The 20,830-nt window shown below is 43.5% G+C and overlaps 1 protein-coding gene and 1 long non-coding RNA gene across 4 annotated transcripts in view; one reads left to right on the top strand and one right to left on the bottom strand.

Moving 5' to 3' along the window:
• Nucleotides 1–458: 458 nt before the first annotated feature.
• Nucleotides 459–17,254, bottom strand: LOC143156692 (uncharacterized). 2 transcript variants are annotated; one of them, XR_012994668.1, is made up of 3 exons: nucleotides 16,994–17,254; nucleotides 13,263–13,358; nucleotides 459–540 (listed from the first exon to the last, which is right to left on the bottom strand). It is a non-coding gene; the product is annotated as an uncharacterized LOC143156692 (long non-coding RNA). The 2 variants fall into 2 exon arrangements; XR_012994667.1 differs by lacking the exon at nucleotides 459–540 and adding an exon at nucleotides 12,157–12,208.
• ADTRP (androgen dependent TFPI regulating protein) overlaps nucleotides 3,719–20,830 on the top strand; it is a 33,733-nt gene continuing 16,621 nt past the window's right edge. The window contains exons 1-3 of one of the 2 annotated variants that reach the window (XM_076330537.1): nucleotides 3,719–3,961; nucleotides 12,063–12,197; nucleotides 13,658–13,759. In XM_076330537.1, the coding sequence (XP_076186652.1) occupies nucleotides 3,809–3,961; nucleotides 12,063–12,197; nucleotides 13,658–13,759 (390 nt within the window). In that variant the 5' untranslated portion in view covers nucleotides 3,719–3,808. The remainder of the gene's footprint in view (nucleotides 3,962–12,062; nucleotides 12,198–13,657; nucleotides 13,760–20,830) is intronic. The other variant, XM_076330538.1, reaches the window with a different exon arrangement.

Genomic DNA, 20,830 nt, shown 5'->3' with positions numbered 1-20,830 from the left:
GAGGATGCCTGGAGCAGACTATACCAGGCTTGCAATTTTGTCAATCATGTTTCATTTCATATGTCAGGACCGTCACAGAACAAATCGTTATTGCAGATATCCCTGGGGACATAGAGCTCCATCAGCCTTATGCTACGTGCTTAAAAAGCTTTCTTGGCTAATGCTTATCAGAAAATGCTTCTTCCACACAAAGCCCTGCACTGCCTGCAACTAAACCAGAACATAGCAGAGATGGGGTCTATTAAGTCTGGACACACTCACATAATGCATGGAGGATGTTGTACAAGAACGGCCCTCGGTCCTGCTTTCAAGGAATGCCGCCCTTAACACAAGCCAGCTTACCATAGCAGTAAATTAAAAATAAATAAATTATGAAATCCACACATGAGATAACAGAACCGCATTGAGGACAGAAACAAGTGTCAGAAAACTAAAAGAAAAACGTACTTACCCAGCTCCTCGTGTTTTCTTCACCCTATAAGATCCCTCTGACTGCAGCAAGTCCCAGCTACGTATCAGTCACTTGTTCTTAGATTGTGCCTAGAAAAGAGAGCTAGATGCAAAGACCCAGTTTTGTTTTTTAGGCCCCTGAACATTTCCTAGGGCTTTGTTTGGCTTTGAATCCTTTCCTCCCACCTGGCCTTAACTGCTGTCACCTGCCAGTAATTTCCTGCCTTGCTCTCGCTTGTTCTGCCATCACTGGATGCTGCCCTGACAGAGAGCAAACCTTGCCAGTGCAAAAATATTGACGAATATTTGGAAGGTGCCTAACTGGTCTCTAAACAAATTGTCAGCCCATGAGGAAGCAGGAATATTTGTTTCTACCAGATGCTTCATTAGAGACAGGCTGAGGTGGTAGCCAAGCACTGTATGGTAATGATGGACTTACGGGGGACTGCTCAATAGCCTGGAAATACCATGCCCATCAGTGGAGCCACACAGTGACATTACAGACATGTTGGTCTAAGATATTACCCGTTTACACTGTTTGCTGTCATCTCTGTACCTGAACCATACTAATAATATGAGTGAGTCAAGCCCATTTCAGTGCAAAGTCAGGCAAGCTGGCCTGACTCACTCCCCTAGAAGGGGGCATGAGCAGGGGACGTTTTGTGTGTATACAAGGTGATTTACAGCTCCAGTTACTTGTTACTATTCTTCAGCTAATGGACTAAGTGGGAGCTCCCAGATTGCTTCAGCACAAAGTCAGCTGTTGCTGCTGAAATCAGATGAGCCCCTGAAGCAGACTAGGAGCATTGGCAGAGTGCATGAATGTGGCTCAGCTGTGGGGAGCGGCAGATTTGAGCTGGGGTGTGGTGGCAAGCAGATGGAAAATGGTATTTCCCTAAACCATCCCGCAAGATCTGCAGCAGCACATCTGCCCGTGCCCCTGTGTGCTCCTCCTTTCTTCCTCCCCTCCACTCCTGCAAAAAGTTTTGGGCTGAATTTCCTGTTCTATTGAACCTTCAGTAGATGTTCATACCCATGGAGAGAAGGCATAAGATGCCACTTTTCCAGTGTATTTGCTTGCTGCAACACACTGGCAGTGAAATAAGAAAGACTCCATGAAGTGTGGGGTGTTAGACTTCAGATCCTATCTGGCGCTCATCCTTTCTTTGCCGTGTTTCTACATCCGAACTTCATGCCTTATCTAGGCTGAAGGATATGGATCTTGCTTCTTGTATATGGGAAAACAAAGCAGATGGTCTCAGTCTGTGGGACAGGTGTCCACATCAGAAAACTGTCACTGTACTTGACACCTTCCCAGCCATACTGGCCAAGATCCTCCAGAAAAGAAAAAACATACCTTGCCATTTTGCATATATTTACATTCATTTGCATGCATTCGGGCACCTGCTGAGCAGAAGCACATGCCTTCCCATTTTTAAAGTTGCACTATAGCAAAACCTCAGAAAGACTGGTGTGAAGATAAGTTGTTAAGTGCTGACTGCCTGGTGCCTTTGATATGCAAATCACTAATAAAAAGGGCCCTTCCATGCCGTAGTCCTATTCTGTTCCTGCCTTTTGTCACAAGGATGAGTCTTAACAAGGAGGAGCAGAGGAAGCAACTCATGACAGCACCGCCCCTCCCCAGAAAGTCTGTAAAAGCAATTGAAAACCCTTTTCTGCTAGATTTCCTAGGAAAAGACTGGTGACATTGTCAGAGTCCAAAAAACATACTCCCATCTTTTTTCTTTTTTTTTTTTTTTCTTCTGCAAGGGGTTTTCTCCTCCAACCTCTAACAACCACAAAAGGATCTACATCTTTATTTTTCCTAAGTGAGGCAGAAATATTTCATTGGAATTGTGATGGCTGGAATGCCTGGGGAATCTGGATGCGGGTAATCTGAATTAGGGGAGAAGTCAATGAAACACAGGAGGATATTGCAGTGCCTTAGTGCAAGGGCTGTTTCCCAACATGCAAGCACATTGCTGTCTGAGTTCATAGGAAATCATCCCACATGAAGCCTTACGTCTGGTATCAGGGGGGAAAAAAAATGCAGGAGAAAAACCAAAACAAACCAAAACACAGCAGATTGCTCAATGCTGCCTGTAGGCCAGTTGGAAGGGCAAAAAAACCAAAGAGATCCCTTAATGTAGTCTGCTTGGCCGAAGCCCAGCCCTGCCCATGGGGACAGCCTCCACAGGGGTGAGAAGAGCACCCCCTCTCCCCATCCTGCATGGGGAAAGTCCGGGTGCGGGCTGGGCACGGTACCCGCTCCCCACCAAGGCCCCCGTGAAACACTCAGGTGGCAATTACTGCTGACAGCACTGCAATTACGGAGACTCTGGCCCAAATAGGAAATGCCATGTGTATTTTCCAGTGCTAATTGGGGCTGCTTGGCGAGGCAGGAAGGGAGGGAAAAATGAGCATTTCCATGGGAACTTTCTTGATTGCTTCATTTTAGGATCATTGCATGAGTATCAGTTCTTCTCTTCTGTACCCCAGCCCTGACGGCGCGATAATGTTGTGCCAGGGAAGAGGGGCTGTCTGAAGGTGAATGGCAGCAAGTAGAGAAGCAGGTAGGCGAGACGCCCTGCTCAGTGCTTAGGGTTTGTCACCCAAGGCCTTTGCCCTGTGTCTCCACCCCTGCCAGAGCTTCAAAGCGACTCGGGGTCTGACCGACCTGCAGTGCATGGTTGTGATGGATCCCAGCTGCGTGGAGCGGCGTAAAGGCAGCAGAGCCTTTTCCCACAAAAAAAAGTCAACGCTCGCAGTGATTTTCAACCCCGAGGACCTTTGCCTACGAATCCTCTCAGCTTCCTTGCCACCTCCATAGCCGATCAACAAATCAACTCGTTTTTTCTTTCACAGACCATTATGTTTCCCACTTCTTCCTTTGGCACAAGGAAAAAACAGTCGCAGAGTCTTTCCAAGCTGAGCTGGAGACATGGCTGCACCCATAGCCATGAGCGAGGAAAATGCTGCTTGTTTTCACTTGCTACCTAAAGCATGAGAGCCCGTTACGCAAAATCAGCAGCAAAGCTCCCCCCACTTTTAAAAAAAACCACAAAAACTTATGTAACTCCACAACTAATCTTCACTAATCTTGAGCAAGGCATTTAAATCTGGGGAATTAGCCTATTCTTCTCACGCCCCCCAGCCTATCTGTACAGTGAAAAAGGAAACAAATAGCAGCAAAGTTCACAGCCTTGTGAATATTCCTTTCAACGAGAGCAAAGTGGCAAGTGTCCTGAGTCTGCTCTGAAGTAAACCCTCCTGCCCTGCCATTTCCCATGCACAGCGACCGAGGAACTTAAGAGAAAAGCTGCTTTCGGACCGATTATCACTTGCTCTTATCTAAAGCATGGAAATCTCTACTCTCGCAATGTACCATTGCCTTGCTTTTGTCTGGTATTTTTTTGTCACCTATTCAATCACGCACGTAAGAACAGAAGAGCGGCCATCTGAAGTGTTCCTTTACGGTGGGCAGTGGAAATATTTGACAGTCCTCAATCTGGTAAGCAAATCGTGTTGTACAGTGATACCAATATGTCTATTTGTTTGTCTGCCATCTGTGCCTCAAGACATATGCAGCTGGTATATTTGCTGCTGTTAAACTGCTTCCTTTAACAGTTTATACCCCAAAGAAAACTAAGCAGAGATCCATGCTTGTGCTGTGAAATGTATTCACAGGTTTTATGCAGAAAGAATAGTGGCTGGCGAGCTGCTTGGCTTTCAGAAAGTACTCTGAAGCTAGCTGCCTCCTTGTAAAAGAGACAAGGTATCAGTGAGGAGATGGAGGGAAAGGTAGGGTATGTCCCACCAGGAAGCGTGCAAGGTTGATACGTGTTATCCAGCCCTTGATTCAATACACAGTATAATGCTGCTTGGAGTTTTACTTCAATCTTTTAATAGGCTTTCATGTCCTGTACATTACAGAAAAGGTAAAACAAAGCATAGCACGGTGCTAATTTAGCCATTCAGAGTACATGCTTAGTTTGACGATCAGTTGAGAGCACGAGGGAAATTCCAGCCTGCGGAGAGAGGTGCTTGTGACATTACTACATGTGTTTTAACAGTGCTATCAACTCCTTGCTGCATTTCCTAAAAGTACACAGAAAAACATAGACCGTAATGTGTTCTGGTTCTCCTAACATGCTAACATTTCACAAGATAGAAATCAAAATGAAAGCACATGAGATACCCTGGGGGAGAAGGTTTGTACACTGTCCAAGTGGTTCATCAGTGACTCATGGCAGTGGGGTGGAAAGACCAGGCGTGTGGAGAGGGTTCCTACAAGGGACAAATTTCAGGGACACTTGCTAATCTGAAGGATGACTGCAGGGACCTCTGTAGCCTTTCGTCCTTTCTGTGTGACTGTCAGAGTTAAATATCAGTGGGAGGTCTGGCCCGGGGTATGTTTGTCTCTACTTCTACTCTTCGGAAGGAGACACCCCATGGTGGAGTTCAATGGAAGCCTAAAGGCTCCCCAGCTCCAAGTAGAGCCTTTGGAGACCCTGTGCTGGTTTTGGCTGGGATAGAGTTAATTTTCTTCACAGTAGCTGGTATGGGGCTATGTTTCAGATTTGTCTGAAAACAGTGTTGATAATAGAGGGATGTTTTAGTTACTGCTGAGCAGTGCTTACGCAGCGTCAAGGCCTTTTCTGCTTCTCACCCCACCCCACCAGCGAGTAGGCTGGGGGTGCACAAGAAGTTGGGAGGGGACACGGCTGGGACAGCTGACCCCAACTGACCAAAGGGATATCCCATGCCGTATGACGTCATGCTCAGCATATAAAGCTGGGGGAAGAAGAAGGAAGAGGGGGGGACGTTCGGAGTGATGGCGTTTGTCTTCCCAAGTAACCGTTATGCCTGATGGAGCCCTGCTTTCCTGGAGATGGCTGAACACCTGCCTGCCGATGGGAAGTAGTGAATGAATTCCTTGTTTTGCTTTGCTTGCGTGCGCGGCTTTTGCTTTACCTATTAAACTGTTCTTATCTCAACCCATGAGTTTTCTCACTTTTACTCTTTTGATTCTCTCCCCCATCCCACCAGGGGGGAGCAAGCGAGCAGCTCTGTGGTGCTTCGTTGCCGGCTGAGGTTAAACCACGACAGACCCCCAGGGGGTTGGGAAATTTGGGTCCCTTCCAACCTCAATCATTCTGTGACTCTGTGAAATATTTGCAACCAAGAGGTGGTGAATGGCACGTGAGGTGGCTACAACAGCCCGGGCTTCAGGGAGCCACAGCGCCCTTTTCTGTGGCCAAGCTGGCTGTGGAAGAATGAGGGCACATATATTGCTGCAGTCAGGATGGCATATGTATGGTTTGTTGCTATGTTGTCTTTGTATCAGTACATCTAGGCTTTTTGTGATGTTTTAAAAATTAACTTTTCTGAAATGCCAGTGATCAAATGGTCAGGATTCAACAACCTTAAGGATATTCAGTTCGTCCTGCTGGGACATATATCAGTAGACTAAACCACCACCAGCCAAGTCCCAGGCAAGGGAATGTGTACCCAGCTCCTCTCCTTTGTTTTTGGGGTAAAGCTGGCCCCATTAAAGTATCAGGCCACACTTTCAGGCAAAACAGCATCTCCACCCCCATCCCTGGCACCATTATAATGAGATCTATCACCCAGTATATGACACAGCTCTAAAGCATGAGATCAAGAGGAGAAAGCAAGTAACCCATCTCCCAGTATTTTGGGATGCAGAAATACTCACTGAAACTATCATCCAGCTTCCCTTAGTCACCAGCAGTGGATGATCAGGGAAAGGCTGCACAAGACAAGAACATGTGTAAGCGTAAAATGAACTTTCCATGGCTCTGCCCTCACACTGGCATACTGACTTATCCAGCCAGAAAATAAATCCAGGCCAAGGTAGCTAATACCCATTCAAAGCCTTGCCTTCATCTATCTAAAGGAAAACCGTTTATACTTCTGGTACCTCCCCTATCCTGTGGCAATGAGTGCCACAAGGCAAGTGAGCCTTGTGTGAAAGAGCAGTTCATTTTATTGGTGTAAACCTGCTTCCTGACAACTGAATTGGATGCCTCTTTACTTCTGTGTTATAATTTAATCGTCCGTCCCTGTTCACTTTTTCTTTGCCACTATTAGAGACCTCTACCAGATTTTCCCTTCGGTTATTCTGTTCTGCAAGCTGGAAGTCCGAGCCTTTTTCATCTCTCTTCACAAAGGGCTGCTGCCTTCATTAAAGCATCCTTGTCGCCCTTTGCAGTAGTTTTTCTAGATTCAGGAAGGGGTAAGTAGGGCAGGCTGCAGCGGCCGAGCTATGAGCACAGCATGGATTTATACAGTGGCCTAAAGGTGTTTCCTTGTCTGTTCTTTATTTCTTCTTAACAATTCTTAACTCTCTATTTATCTTTTTTGATTACTGGCGAGCAAAGAGCTGGCAGTTTGAGAGAGCTATCCACAGTGAGTCCAACATTTTTTTCCTGGGTAATGATAGTTAATTTAGAACCCACTGTTGTTGAAAAATATATAATTGAAGTTGCTTTTTTTTGAAATGCATTACATTGCATTTACCAACACTGATTTTTGCCTGCTATTTGATCTCTTGGGCACTCAGTATCCTGAGATTCTTTGCAGTTTTGCAGTTAGGCTTCACTTTGACAGAAAAAAGAAAAAAAAAAAAAAAAAAAGGAGATTTACAAAGCTTTACCACCTCAGTGTTTGCTCCCTTCCCCAGCTCATTTATGGATCTGCTGAACAGCTGAGGTCTCATTACATCTCTGTGAGCGGAGGCCCTAGCTCCACTTCTCCAGTCCTTTGTCTCCCATCTTTTAACCACTTATTGATCTGATCCCGACGCTAAAACGGAGCTGTCAGCCCATGGGGAGATGGTTTGGGCTGAAGATATTGCCTATGTCTCACGCAGAAAATGTAGCAATGGGGCAGGGTGTGCAAAATTACTCCTTCATGGCCTGTAGTCCTTCTTCTAGAGAGATGTGGTTTTTTTCAAGAAAGGATTGCCAAAAAGGGAAAGGAATCCAGGGAGAGAAATGCCCTCATCCCCCCTTCTCCCATTGATCTGGACAGTGTGTGTTGGTATCTCCAGGTGGCAAAAGTTTCCTGAGCTGCTGTATAAGAGAGGAAGAGGGTGAGAAGACAATATGGCCCAGGGGGCCGTGGAGCTCCCTGCGGGGTTCCACAGGACCTAGAAGAGTCATCCCATGGTTTGGCATTAAACCACTCCCTGTTGCTGCTGAGAGACATCAAGGAACAAGAAGTGGCTGTCAACCACAGATGTCCATCAGGTGCACACCTGATGCATTAAATTTCTGTGCCATTGGAAGTAGTCCCAGGAAATGCTTCAGGATGCCGGGAATGCTCCCGGGGAAGAAGAGCTGGCAAAAGCTTCCCGCTGGGCTGTGCTGGTTCAGTGGAGCTGCCACGCTGGGCAGGGCTGGGCCATGCCTTGGAGACTTCCTCAGAGCCAAGCATGCAGAACGCTCGTCCGGCTCTTCTGCCTGTCTCCTGCCAGACTGCGATTGTCTAGCTTCTGGCACCGGCTGGCTGAATCACTTGGAATTTTTCTCCCCAAAATTCCTCTTAGCTTTTTAGAATTGCATTTAAAAATTTCGTTCTGTGGAAAGCTGCTGTGGCCGGCTCGCTCTGATCCAAAATGGAAATACTGGGAAATGTGACTTTTTCTGGGGATGGAAATGCAGCTTGACTCCTAGCTCTGCTGGAGGGATGCTGGAGGAATTTCTTCTACATATGACCCTCTTTTAGCACCTCATTCAATTCCTTGCTAGTCATGCAGCTCTCCCAAGAGAGCTACAGCTCTGACGTTACTTCAGATTCATTTATCTAGTTAATGATCATAGCAATCAAGATTCAGAAAGGAAATATTTTTGTAGGGGGGGGGGGAAGATAACTGGGTTTTGTATCAAAGGAGTTCATTGACCAATTATTGAACAAGCAGAAATGACAGATAAAACCAGTTTTGTATTCATTTGTCTGTGACACAAAACAGTACAAGCCGGATCATTCATTGCCTGAAATATCCGAGCTCATAAAAATCTGCTCACTACTGTAAATCTATTAGTAAATCATTGCATAATGAGCACACTGCACCTTTAAAAACTAATTGCATTCCTGCCCCATTTTATTCCTTATGCTTTTGTCTCTCATAATTGAAATACTTTTCAATTCTCCTGAAAGCTGTTTTTTATTTATTTCAAAATAGACCCAGTATTTAGTATACATATTTTCCAGGTCATTATCATGTGAATGGATGTGTGCCTACACTAAATGTTGACTGTTATGTCTAACAGCCTACTCAGAATATTGGATTTATCCCCCCTTAAGGGCAGAGCTTAGAGCTCGATTTATTTGTACTAGTTGGAGATTTCACTATATACATATGGCTAGATCTTATACGCAAAAGTAAATCATGTCAGGTTGGTTGAACAGAAACACCCCTTTGATCACTGCAGCAGATAAAAATTAAGGTTTGTCTTTGTCACTATGACTCTCAGTTTGGAAAATCGATCTGGCCAAATTAAGCATTCCTATAGGAGCTAGTGCCATGGAGCTCTGCAGGGCCTAGAGAGGAAAGCAGCATCTCTCCAACAGGGATAATCATATCCATATTCTCCTCTTTGGGTTAATCGTTAGCTTTCTGAATGCTTCCAGTCTTCCTTCTGTTCGTGTGGGAATACTTTAGGGGATCCTCTTTATTTACAGCCAGCGGATTTATATTCCATGAGCGACTGCAATGGATTTGTGAGCGCCAGCACTGCTGTTTGGGAAATTCACGGGACATCTGGAATAATTTGGTGTTTTCATGTCCTTTTTTTTTTTCTTTAATGTCAACATTTTCCCATTAGTGAAGGGCTGCGAGATTTGGATGCACCTTTCTTACAGGAATAAGCCTGGAAGAGCATGGGTCTGGAGCTCTGACTCGAGTCTACCAGCAGTGCACCCGGCCAGACTGAGCGTTACTAGGGATGCTTCTAGCTAGGTTCAGTTTTCTGGATTGAAAATTACTTGTATATTCTTCCATTGCTCCTGGAAATACAGGGTGATCCGTATTTCCTGACTGAAACTGACTGAAACCCCTTTGAACCCACAGTGATGGACAAGGGTAGAGCTACGAGCGGCGCGAAAACAAGCTCCTGAGGCTGAGTTCAAACTTCTTCAGGAGTTGTTCCTCCCCATGTTCAGCCAGAGAAATGGGTCAGGTTACACAGATAAGCATTTTCCATACGGAAGATAACATTGTCCTCCCCTGCATATGACAGAATATTTACCAGGCTGAGAATGTGGCCGTTTTGGGACTGTTTCTTTTCAGAATTGTTTGTTTTAGTTAATTTTGAAGGGGGCGAAGAAGCAGTCTGTCTCTGTCCCATGATTAATGTAAGGCTGACCATGAACAAGATAATAATAGCCCCATCCTCTGGGAACCAGGCCTCTCCCTAATTGCTTTATTGGCAATTAGTCACCATGTGTCACCAGACTGTCACCACCCTCATGTTCATTTTTCATGCTTTTTATAGAAAGTTACTGCTGACTCTACAGGGTGTAACAAGAGCTTCTGTTTATTACCAGGCTTTTCTTAGCTCTTCAAGGACTTGGTTTTGGTGTCCTGGTGAGGCCAAGGACTGGGGCAGACGTTTGGGTTGAACATGTGCTTGGGTCTAAGTACACTGTGTCCCAGTACAGACTTTTCTGAACTAGACCCGTGACTTGGAGGGCTGAATCCCTCCTGAATGAAATTGTGCCTGCAGTTAGAGAGGCTAATTGTGATAATGGGGAGAGAGAAAACCACATTTAAAAGAGCTGGTTGGGGTGCCTCAGAATTGAACAAAACCATATGTGGGTTCTGATGAAGTTGCTTGGGTTTTTTTAATGTAAAAATGTGTCTGTTCACCCCATGCTCTTGAGAGGAAACACGGGGCTTTGCAGCTGAACCGGGCGGTGCATGACCTCCGATACCTCATCCTGGGTGACCCCGGGGCCAGTCACCCTGCCTGCGTTAGCACCTCCCTACCTCCACCTCTGTGGGTCTGCGCAGGGAGAGGAGACACTCCACCAGTGGCACCTGGCTGCAGTCTACTATGGTGACCATCTGGCCTGCAGAAAGGGTAGAAGAGGAAAGATGTATCTTTTCCCTTTGCTGGGAAGCCACAAAATGGATGGGGATGGTTGCGGATAACTGCAAGGATACTTTGGGTCGTGCAAACTACGGTCATTTTGCTCCCCAGGAAGACTCAGTCTCTGCAGACTAAAGCTTGCAGAAACCCTTGTTTGACAACGGGCATGGTGAAATCATAGTCCCCTCCTTCCCTCAGATATTTTGATAATAAAGGAATTTCTGATGGAAAAGCATTGCACTAATTCTGTCCCCTCCCAAGCGCCACCCTTCTCGGCTCCTTCAGAAACCAATGAAGTAACCAGCCACAACTTCAGACACTTTGCTCTAAATAAATACATGATTCAGAGTAAGATCATGGCAAAAGAGATCTCATCCTGAAAGCTCTAACACAGCCTCTTTCCATTTAAGCATCGCTAGCTGGTCCAGCGTTTGCAGTAGGCTGCTTTTCCCATATTGCATCACTCTGGGACAACCTAGCCTTAAAAAGAAGAGGCCGCCCCATAAGTTAACAGAACTGAACTAGACTCAGTGCTGAATGCAAGGTAGCAGGAGAAGTATTTTTCTGCAAGGCTTTGCCTTTGTGTGTCTGACAAATCTGGTTCAGCTTGATCCGCCGTGTAGCGTTAGGAGAGAAAACGAAGTAATCAGAAAAGCAATATTGGCTTAAACCACAGTATTGTGACAATTTCATACACAATTTGCAGAATTCTGTTTTGTCACTGTGCACTTACCTAATCCTTTACCAAATCCTCCTAGCACCCTCCCCAAAAAACCCCACCCTCATTACTTGTAAATGATTTAAAGAAAGAAAAAAAAAACAACAAAGCAAAGCACAACCCGCCCCCCCAACTCCAAAATTCATTAGTTATAAATAGTTTAACTTATTCAGTTTTAGCTAGTGAAGTCTGGATCTCTGCTTCTAAGCACTTGAAATCCTTTCCTGAATCCCTCTGAATTCAGCAAAAGAGGTTCTGGTTTTGATAACTTCTGCACCTAATTCTCATGTTAGAGCATTTTGAGCTGCTTGGCACTGAGATCAGCTGCACCGTGAGTCCCCAGAAAAAAGGCCCTGTGTTGGGTAAATGGTGGGAGAAACTATCTAGCAATTGCTTTACAGGAAACGAAAAGTTTTTATGCCAGGAAAACTGGCATATTTTGTTCTCCTGCTCCTGCTCAGATACATTGAACATAACAATTAACAGAGGAAGTGTGAAGGAGCTGGCTTTCAACATGTCCTTCCACCTCTTCCATCTGAATCACATCACACATCTCTGTTTAGTCTATTATATGAGATACTGTTAAAGTTATCTCCTGAACAACTTTATTTAATCAGTTACAGTTAGTAAAAAAAGATTTAGCCAACAGCTATTTCCCTCACGCGGGCTTGCAGCTCACGAACAAAACAGCTCCCTGAAGAGCAAGAACAGAGTTCATTGAGGAACGTGCTAATGAAAGCTGGATGAGTTTCCCTCATTACGTGTAATTACTTTAGGTTTTGCAGGCTGTCTTCTATGGGGTGTCCTTCCTGGCTGATGTGTTGAGACTAATTAAGAAACTGCGATGCGCTAAGTGCGTAATTTCCAGCAGAGACCTTCTTTTCAGTGTCCTGGCTTTCCCAGTGTCCACAGTAAGTAACCTCTGTATGTAAAAATAATGTTTGCATAAATGATTAGGGGTGTATAGCATAGCATGCACATGTATAAAATAGATAAGAACTGTAGGCTTTCTTTTACCATTTGAAAATGGATTTGGACTGTTTAGAAGAAGAAACAGTGCTGAGCCTGTCACGGTTGAAAGCAAAGCCTCTTGCACAAACTTTAGGGTTGCTGTCCCCGAGCAAACACAGATTGACCCCAAAGGGTGAATGAGGTGTAACCTCTCCGTTAATCTCACAGTCCAAATAGCTGTGGATTTATCGACTTAGGGCATTTCTCTAAAGGGCAGCACAGGCCAGAAGGACATGAGAGGGTAGCTAAGAGGCAGCAAAATCTCACATCTCCTTCTCTGACTCCAGTGTGGCTTTAGATAAGCACTGGAGAGAAACAGATTCACAGGACAATAATTATAGTCACAGCCTATGTCAGATTCACTACAGATCACCTACTCCCTCACAGACAACGCTGTTTATTGAAATGCTGTTTATCTGGTGCTGTGGGTTGAACGGGAACCGATGGGCTACTTATACATGTAGGTACCGCTCTGTCTGAGTGAAGCCTGCAACCACCTCTGAATCTCAAAGGGTTGAGAAGTGCTGCTTAAATCTGGTCCACAAGCAGCTCAGCCAGCTGGCTCACTAAAAAAGTCCTGCCAGGGATGGAGGCAGAGAGACTGGCTAATTTATCTTCCCTGCACAGCAGTATTCACGGTGCTGCTGTCATATCCCCCCCGAGGCATCCTCACTGTGCCTGCAGGACAGAGGCACAAGGCAGTCTCATTCGTCCAGCATCTCACACCCCTGATTTCCAACCCCAAGCACAAAGTGTGCTCAAATACAAAGGCAGGCCAAAAGAGTGCAAATCAGCTTCCAGGTATCAGTAACTGATACCAGGGTTCGTTTCGTCCAGTTAAGTTCTCCCACTGTAAATCTGTTGGGAAAAAAAATGGGTGCCCACAGTGCAGCTTGCACCTACAGTTTAGGAATTAGGCCTATGAATTGTGAAGATAAGGGTAAGTTTTATGTGAACTGTCTTACCAAGATCTGTTTTTACTTTGTTACTGAGCAGAACAAATGCTGTGGCTTGACAGCCAATCCCTCGAGGAGAACTTCTGGACCATCAAAGGATCCCATCTGCAAAGGAAAAAAAAAAAAAGGAATTTTAAAGCTAATCTAGTACTCCACAGAAAATATCAGTGTTGGCAGTTTATAGGGGAGATTTTCCTCGCAGTATCAACACAGAACACTGCATCTCAGAGTAAATTCCTTTCTTTATGTTGTAACATGTGAGATAGATGAGCTTATCTGGCAATATCACCGTTTTTCACGTAGGAGATGTTTTGCCTTCTCAGAAATGAAAGCACTAGCCAAATCCTATCAATTATGTTTGTCTTTCATTTTGAAATTTCTTTCATTTTGTATTTTGGTTCCAGTTTGTGGCTATATCCTTTTGGACACTGTATACCTACAATCGAGAGCTGGTTTACCCCCAAAGCCTTGATGGAGTCATCCCGCTCTGGCTAAATCACGCTATGGTGAGTAAGAAACACCCCTGCCTCTTGCAGAGAAGAGAGACTTTGCAACACGTGTCCCACCGTTGCATTGTGTCGCTTTCCAGAAGAGTTTCATGGCTTCTTCTTTCTCACCTCCTCCTTCCTACTTACCTGAATCTGATGTTGAGCTGTACGCAGCAAACAGATGCATGTGCTTGAAGTCACCTCAAGAAGCCTTTTAGCACACAAGGAACGTCAGTGAATCGGTGCTTGTCAAACCTCTGAAGTCAATGAAATGATGTGTAGTCATAAGGAAAAAAAAATATCTCTTCTCAGTTATTGTAGCTCAAAAAATAAATTGTTTCTGTAAACAGAAGTTTGTGACATACAAAATGGCTGGGAGTATAACAAAGCAGTTCTTAATTTTTAAAAAAGGTAAAAGAACCAAAGAACATCTGACAGCTCTACAGCTAATAAGCTAATGTGTGCACAGCTTTGGATAGCTGAATTGCAATGATTGTTTACAGATTTTCTATAAATACTTTCCAGATTTCTCCTTCATTTGCTCTGGCTGCTTTTATGATGTGTTGAATAATCACATATTTCTCATCAGTCAAGTGTAAGGAGGCTGACAGTAACATGGAAACTGTGGGTGGATTGTAAGGTCAGGAAGGCCTCGTGGGGCTAATGGGAAGGAGGAGAGAAGGGAGAGGTTCAGCGCTAGACTGAATCAGAGAAGCCAAAAAGTATGAAATAATCGCACAGAAGACTCATTTCTCTCCAGACTTCATTTCTTAAGTACAACGCTTTGCAACCCACTGCAGCAGTTCCCGATGTGTGTTGAAGGTAAACACGGAAGGCTTTGGGGTTTCTGGCTGAGGACACTTGCTAAAGGTTTTGAGCAGCCACTTGATTTAGACACGCGTATGCAGATACATGCGCCTGGAATCCAAACACACACAGGCATGTCCGCATTGCTGATATCTGAGTGATAAACTGCAGCCATCGTGCACTTTTAACCTTATCACCTGCTCTCTGCCTACCAATTCATCTCCACCAGGGCCCTTACGTGGCTGTCCAAACCTCTGCACAGACGCAAACAGGCACCACTCTCTGTCAAAACCATTGTCCACCAAAAAGAAAGATTCCTTGTGTCCTCAGCATCACGCTGGTTTCAGGTCCAGGATTTGGTATGGGCGACTGGTTGAAGTTTAAAATCTTCACGGTAGTGGAGGTGCTGGGGAAGGGGAGGGCACAGGGTGGAGCTGAGAGGAGATGGGCTTTGCTGCTTGTTTTAATCCTGGCACACAGCTGAGAATTTGCCCTTTCCATTTCCACATTTGTTTATGACATGGGAAGGTTGAGAGGTTCTAGAACATACATTTTTACTTCATGTGCAAGAACTCTTTGCAGGAATCCCTCAAACTTCTTCGTTATAACTTCTTTCTTACCCTACCTACATCTACGTTTCATAACAGAGTCATTCTGACAACAACAAAAAGCTTTTCCATTTCAGAAATGTCAAAAACAGGTGTTAAAAAAGGAAAACAATTCTTCCTCAAAATTATTTTGACGAGGGAGAAACTTCACGTAAAGCAAATCTCTATCACAACCTAGTATTTTATTTCTAAAGCTCTTAATACACTGCAGACATCTTGTGCTTGACAGTTCCTGGGTGGGAAATTTTCCTTCCGGTCACTATCGAGCGTAAAACATCTGCCACCAGCGTAGACTGATCCCCGCTATTGACAATCCCCACGTTTTGGGACACCTTCCAACAGGTGCCTTCAGGCTTAGTTGAGGCATTTCTTTATTCCAACCCAAAATATCCGCTGGGAACACTAGGAAGATCCAGGGAGCTACCGACACTTTAAGGGACAATCTCCAAGTTCTGACTGCCAAGCAGACGCTTTTTCTTTGGGTTCATTTCCTTGCACATTGCTGTACTTTATGGCTCTGAGATTACAGACGTTTCATGGCAGATTGAGGCAGCATCTAGCTGGCTTTGGTGGAAGAATACATCGGTGTATCAGTAGTAGACGTCAGTGCCATATCATTTGTGGTGGGAGTATTTTTTTTTATCTCAGTCTATTTTAACGTTGTAAATAGGGAAAGCATATGTTGTTATGTAACTGAAGAGTGAACCTAAAAAATAATCATGCAAAAACACTTCAGGAATACCAAGCTCCTTGAGTTCGCAGTGATGCTGCAGCACCTTCCTTGCAAAAATGAACTAGCCATTTATTTTTCTCACATTTACTGCTCTTACAGTGGGAAAGTGTCATTGCCCACCTGGTAACCCAGAGTCGTACAGAAAGCATTACATTTTAGGCATGTTTTTCACTCTGAGCAGAAACATTTTCTGTTTTGCAGAAAGGATGGCTAATGCAGAAAGGAATCTTGCTAATATTTGAAGGAGGCCAAATACTCCAGACTACCTGGTTTTCTCTCTTTGCCTTTCTACTGAGTTTAACCCAAGGGCTGCGCCTCAGTTTCCACTTCTGTTTGCCTGGGATAATTATGTTTTACCATCTTTATGCAAAGCTTTGAGCTTCATGGATGAAAAAAAAACAACCCTACTTATGTCTCAAGCACAATTATTTTATTTGAACAAGATTTTCGAAGTGGAAGATGGCTGAGACAAAAGATACGCTGGCCAATTCGTCAAGTGAAATTGTTTATTTCTTTTCCAGTCACCTCTTTTCAAGCAACATCTGGATACTCTCCAGAAGGCGACTAACTGCTGGAGACAGCTTGGATTAAATCATATGCATGTATTATTCAACTTAATGGCAGGATAGGGGAACACTACATTTTGAAGGGGCTGACAGAATTGAACGCTAAACAAAGAGAGGCAATGGTGGGTCAGAAGAGCTCACTCAAAAACATTTTAATCTATAACAAAAGAAAAGATACACATCAACATTGGCCAGATGTGTTCACAGAAATGGTAATGGTACAATTGCCTTTTTGTAAAGGAGGTTTATATTTTCAGTCTGTATGGCACAGTTCTTGTAAAATGCAAATTTTCTTGTAAAAAGCACAATTTTCTTTATTTTCAGGCTGCAGCTAAGTTTAGTTTAGCCATCTCTTTTCTGAATTTATTCTGTAGCCGTGTTACCCTCTCACCTTGACAAAAATCAGCATTGTAGTGTCCTGGGCACTCTACTGACACGTAGTTATGAACTGTGCATGTTCTGAAGACCTTGTAAACTAAATAACTAAGAATAAAAAAGGAGGGATGGTAAATAGAGGCACAGAAGAAAAATTACTTACCTGGCAGACGTTCAGCGAAGATGACAACAGACCCCACATGGCCTGAGCCTCTCAAGCTCCTTTGCACTTTGCCCCAACGTAGCTAAGCAGTATCTGAATATAAAAAGAAAATGCAGGGGAGTGAAAGAACAACCTTCGGTAATTTTCCTTCACCGAAGCAAGCCACCGATGCCCAGACAGTAAGAACACCAGCAAGACTCGCCATGTCCCCTCTCATCTTGGAGCTTCTTGGTATCTACAAGCTGCTTGTGTTCTGCCCACCCAGATAAACCATTACCTTCCCTAGGGTGGACACGACTACATCAACAGAAATGTTATTTTGGATCAGTATGATTTACTTACATCTGGAAAAGAAAATAAGTTATATGAATACAAATTACTCTTACTCCTATGCGAGGGCATCTGTGTGAAGGATTATACCTTCCTACAGCTATTTTAGGGAGCTGCTGCAACACTTTGCAAACCAAGGGCGTGCAAAATCAGTGTGTGGACAAGAACCCGCTTGTCCAGGCCACTCTGGGCTCCTGCTCCAGGTGTGTACACAAGAACCACCTCAGGTTCATCTTTGACCATCTTAAATGATTCTCCTTGCAACTGGTATTTAATGCTTAATAATTCTTGCATATTTACACAACAGAGAAACATTTCCATTTGTTTGCATTTCACAGTATCTCAATTTTAAGCTGTCTGGCAACTGTGGACATTCATAGGCTTCCAATTACATTCAGCTTTTGGCAAAGAAGAAGAATGTGTGTGTGAGGGATATAGCACATGAAATTAATCACCCCACACATTTAAGAGCAAAGATGCTTAGCTTTTCCCAGCACTACATATATATTTTTTTGAAGTGTCTATTTTTGTTGACATAAGCCCGTTTCCTCAGGGAGAAAGTATGTGTTTCGCAGACAAATGTTATGGCAGGGAATCCTCCCTGGCTGCTGCTACCCCGGCGTGCACAGGTGCAGTCTCCGTAACCCACTCCGCAAAGGAACAGCTGGAGACAAATATTCCACAGCGAAGGATGTGTCGCTTCAGTCTCATGTCATCTTCCAGCTGCAGTGCAACATCAGTTTCTTAGACTACGTATCTAATGTCAGGGAGAAATGCAATTAAAATTCTGACATTGACACGGAGACAAAACATTTGCTAGTAAGCAGTAGGATATTCAGCCAGGGCCTTACTTCCAAAAATGCATGCGTGCATGCAGGAAATGTTATCTCTGAAGCTCTTTTACCTTTGATCATCCAGTTGGTCTGATGTTTCATCCATTTTTCACAATAACACTCCCAAACTACCTACCCGTCTCAGAAAAAGCAGAAAAAAAAAAAAATGTTGCTTTTCAGATGAGCATGAACGGACCTGGAAAGGGCAGAAACAGATAGTAGCTGACAGTTCAGAGCGGAGTGCTGCTGGAGTTAAATTGAGCAATAGCTTCCTGACTAATTTGTCACCACACCTGCTCAGTAACAGGACCCCTTGTGCCTCCCGCTCTATCCATGAAATAAATCTGTGGTTCCCTGAAAATGCACTGATGGCTGAGCATATAAAAGACAGGTAGTAACTCTAAGAGAGAATTATTTCTTTAACTAAGTATGGCAACGTAGTAGTTAAAGAAATAAAATGAACAATAGTGCTTAAGCCCCTCCCACCCTCAAAAATAAAGGGAGGTTAAGAGAGGAAGAAAAATGTATAAGGACAGATTACAAAAGAAAATTTTAAAGGAGGCATTTGAATGAAGGCAGTATCATAGCACAATAAATCAGAAGAGGGAATTTGTTCCAAAATAAAGCCAAGAAAGGAGAGAGCATACAGAGATTCAGAAAATTATGAGGCGTATAAAACTAAATAGAGGTTATGGTGACAGGAAGCCATTTAGTTTTATTATGCTCAGATAACACAGGCTGTAATTGTTTATGAAAGCATCCAACCCAAGGAAATTTCCATAGACAAGAGGACGTTACCCAACAAAGGGCTGAATAACTGAGTAAACGCCTCAAGGGTCAACTGATGAACATTGGCTTCATGAGCCTCATAAGACAGCACCAAAGTAGGTTTTTACTTTTTCTTTGCAGTAACATACCGACAGAGAAGATACAAGCATGAGTATCAGCCACGAGTGGTTGTCAGCACACAAGCTCTGCGGGGAATTTGTTTGAAAGGAGAAACACGGGCGGTTTTTCAAAAGCACTTGACGGTGTCCAACTGTGCCCAGTGGAGTTTAGTTTGGCCAGTGGTAACTGTTCGTGAAAAATCCCCTGCTAAAGTCTCACATGTTAATAGAAAGCAGACGTGGAGGGTATGTAAATGCAGATGAATTAGAAACAAACAGTTATGGTCAACCGAGGCATCATTTCCTTCACTCTGGAGTCAAACAGGGTCAAACCGAGTCAAACTGCAACGCACGCGTTAGGCGTACAAGTGATCTCAGCAGCTCTGGGGAGATTATTCATGGGCTTAAAACTCAGCCTAGGCTGGAGCCTGCAGCTGAACACAAACTCTACCCAGGCCTGTCTTCTCAGCCCCAGGAAACTTGCTTTTACTTATATTCTCAACAGCAAAACGAGGATATAACATTGAATAAATACACAAATTACTCAAAATACGGGAAGTAAAAATTCCATATGGTCTTACCAAACAGTGGAAATAATATCCAGAGAGGACTACTTATCTCAGTTTAAACTCATGAACCTGAAACGTATCCTGGGAAACACACAACATAGGGTAGGAAACAAAAAATAAAGAAGCAGGAGAATGTTATAATTTCATTCTTCTCCGCAGGAGATGAGTTAACATGCCAATATTTCAGATAAAGTTCAGCATACATTTAAGAAATTTTTTTCCCTTGTATTCATATATCAGAGTTTATGAGCAACAAAAAGAATTTTGCAATTTCATAACTAGTTCAGATTCACCTGAGTTTGTCAGGAAAAAAGCAAAGAAACCAAACCCGAGTTAAAAATCATAGTAAGTGCCAAGAAGAGCCACAGAGGATTTTTAAATCAAATGTTTGGAATGAGAATTCAGATTATAAGTGTGATTAGTTAACAAAAAGTCTCTGATAGTTTTGAAAGTCCCATAACTTTTATCTTTCCACTCTACAAATAAATAAAAAAAAAAAGGCATTTAAAATACTTCTGTCCTTACAAAATTTGTAAGCTGAAAACTTTCCTCAACAAACAGAGGTTATTAGACAAGTAAATATATTAATATTTCAAAGAACATAAAAATAAGTACTAACAGGATTCCTGCCAAGAGAAGAAAAAAGCTCTGATTCAGTTCGGTTCATTGATAGCCTGATCAGTACACACAGCTATTGTTTTAGCCTGTTTTCCTTACCTTGGAGTGAAATAGGTTTCTTCTCCCTCTGTGATAATTATTTTTGACAGTTTCACTGTTTATATGTGAAACTGAGAAACTGTTAATTGAAATAAAAAATGAGTCACTGTTTCCAGCAATTTTTGCCAATGTTTTGATCTGTGTCAATCTGAGCTTAATTATTAAGTTTTCTTTAAAGCAAGAGGCAAAACTGTATATTTTAATTTGGCCCCATACAAATACGGCACTCTTCAGACATACGTCAGTTTAAGGGTATAAAGCGCAGCTAAATAGGGTTGAAAGTATATTTAATGACCATGCACTAGAGACCTATGGTAAAAATAACTCGAATGAGAAAATACATCTTTTTTACTGAGGATATGAGAAGTCTTTAAAGCCTTTCAGCAGATACATTAACCATGATATATGGTCTATCACTAACGATGCTGCCAAAGTCAACGTCTATTGGCTGTGAGAGGGAAATCATTTGGAAAGCCAACTGCATGTTGTAGGCAAAGGGCA

This window comes from Aptenodytes patagonicus, chromosome 2 (genome assembly GCF_965638725.1).
Source record: "Aptenodytes patagonicus chromosome 2, bAptPat1.pri.cur, whole genome shotgun sequence".
Classification (NCBI taxonomy): Eukaryota; Metazoa; Chordata; class Aves; order Sphenisciformes; family Spheniscidae; genus Aptenodytes; species Aptenodytes patagonicus.
Note: the sequence above shows the minus strand (reverse complement) of the source record. Positions and strands in the feature narration are given on the sequence as shown.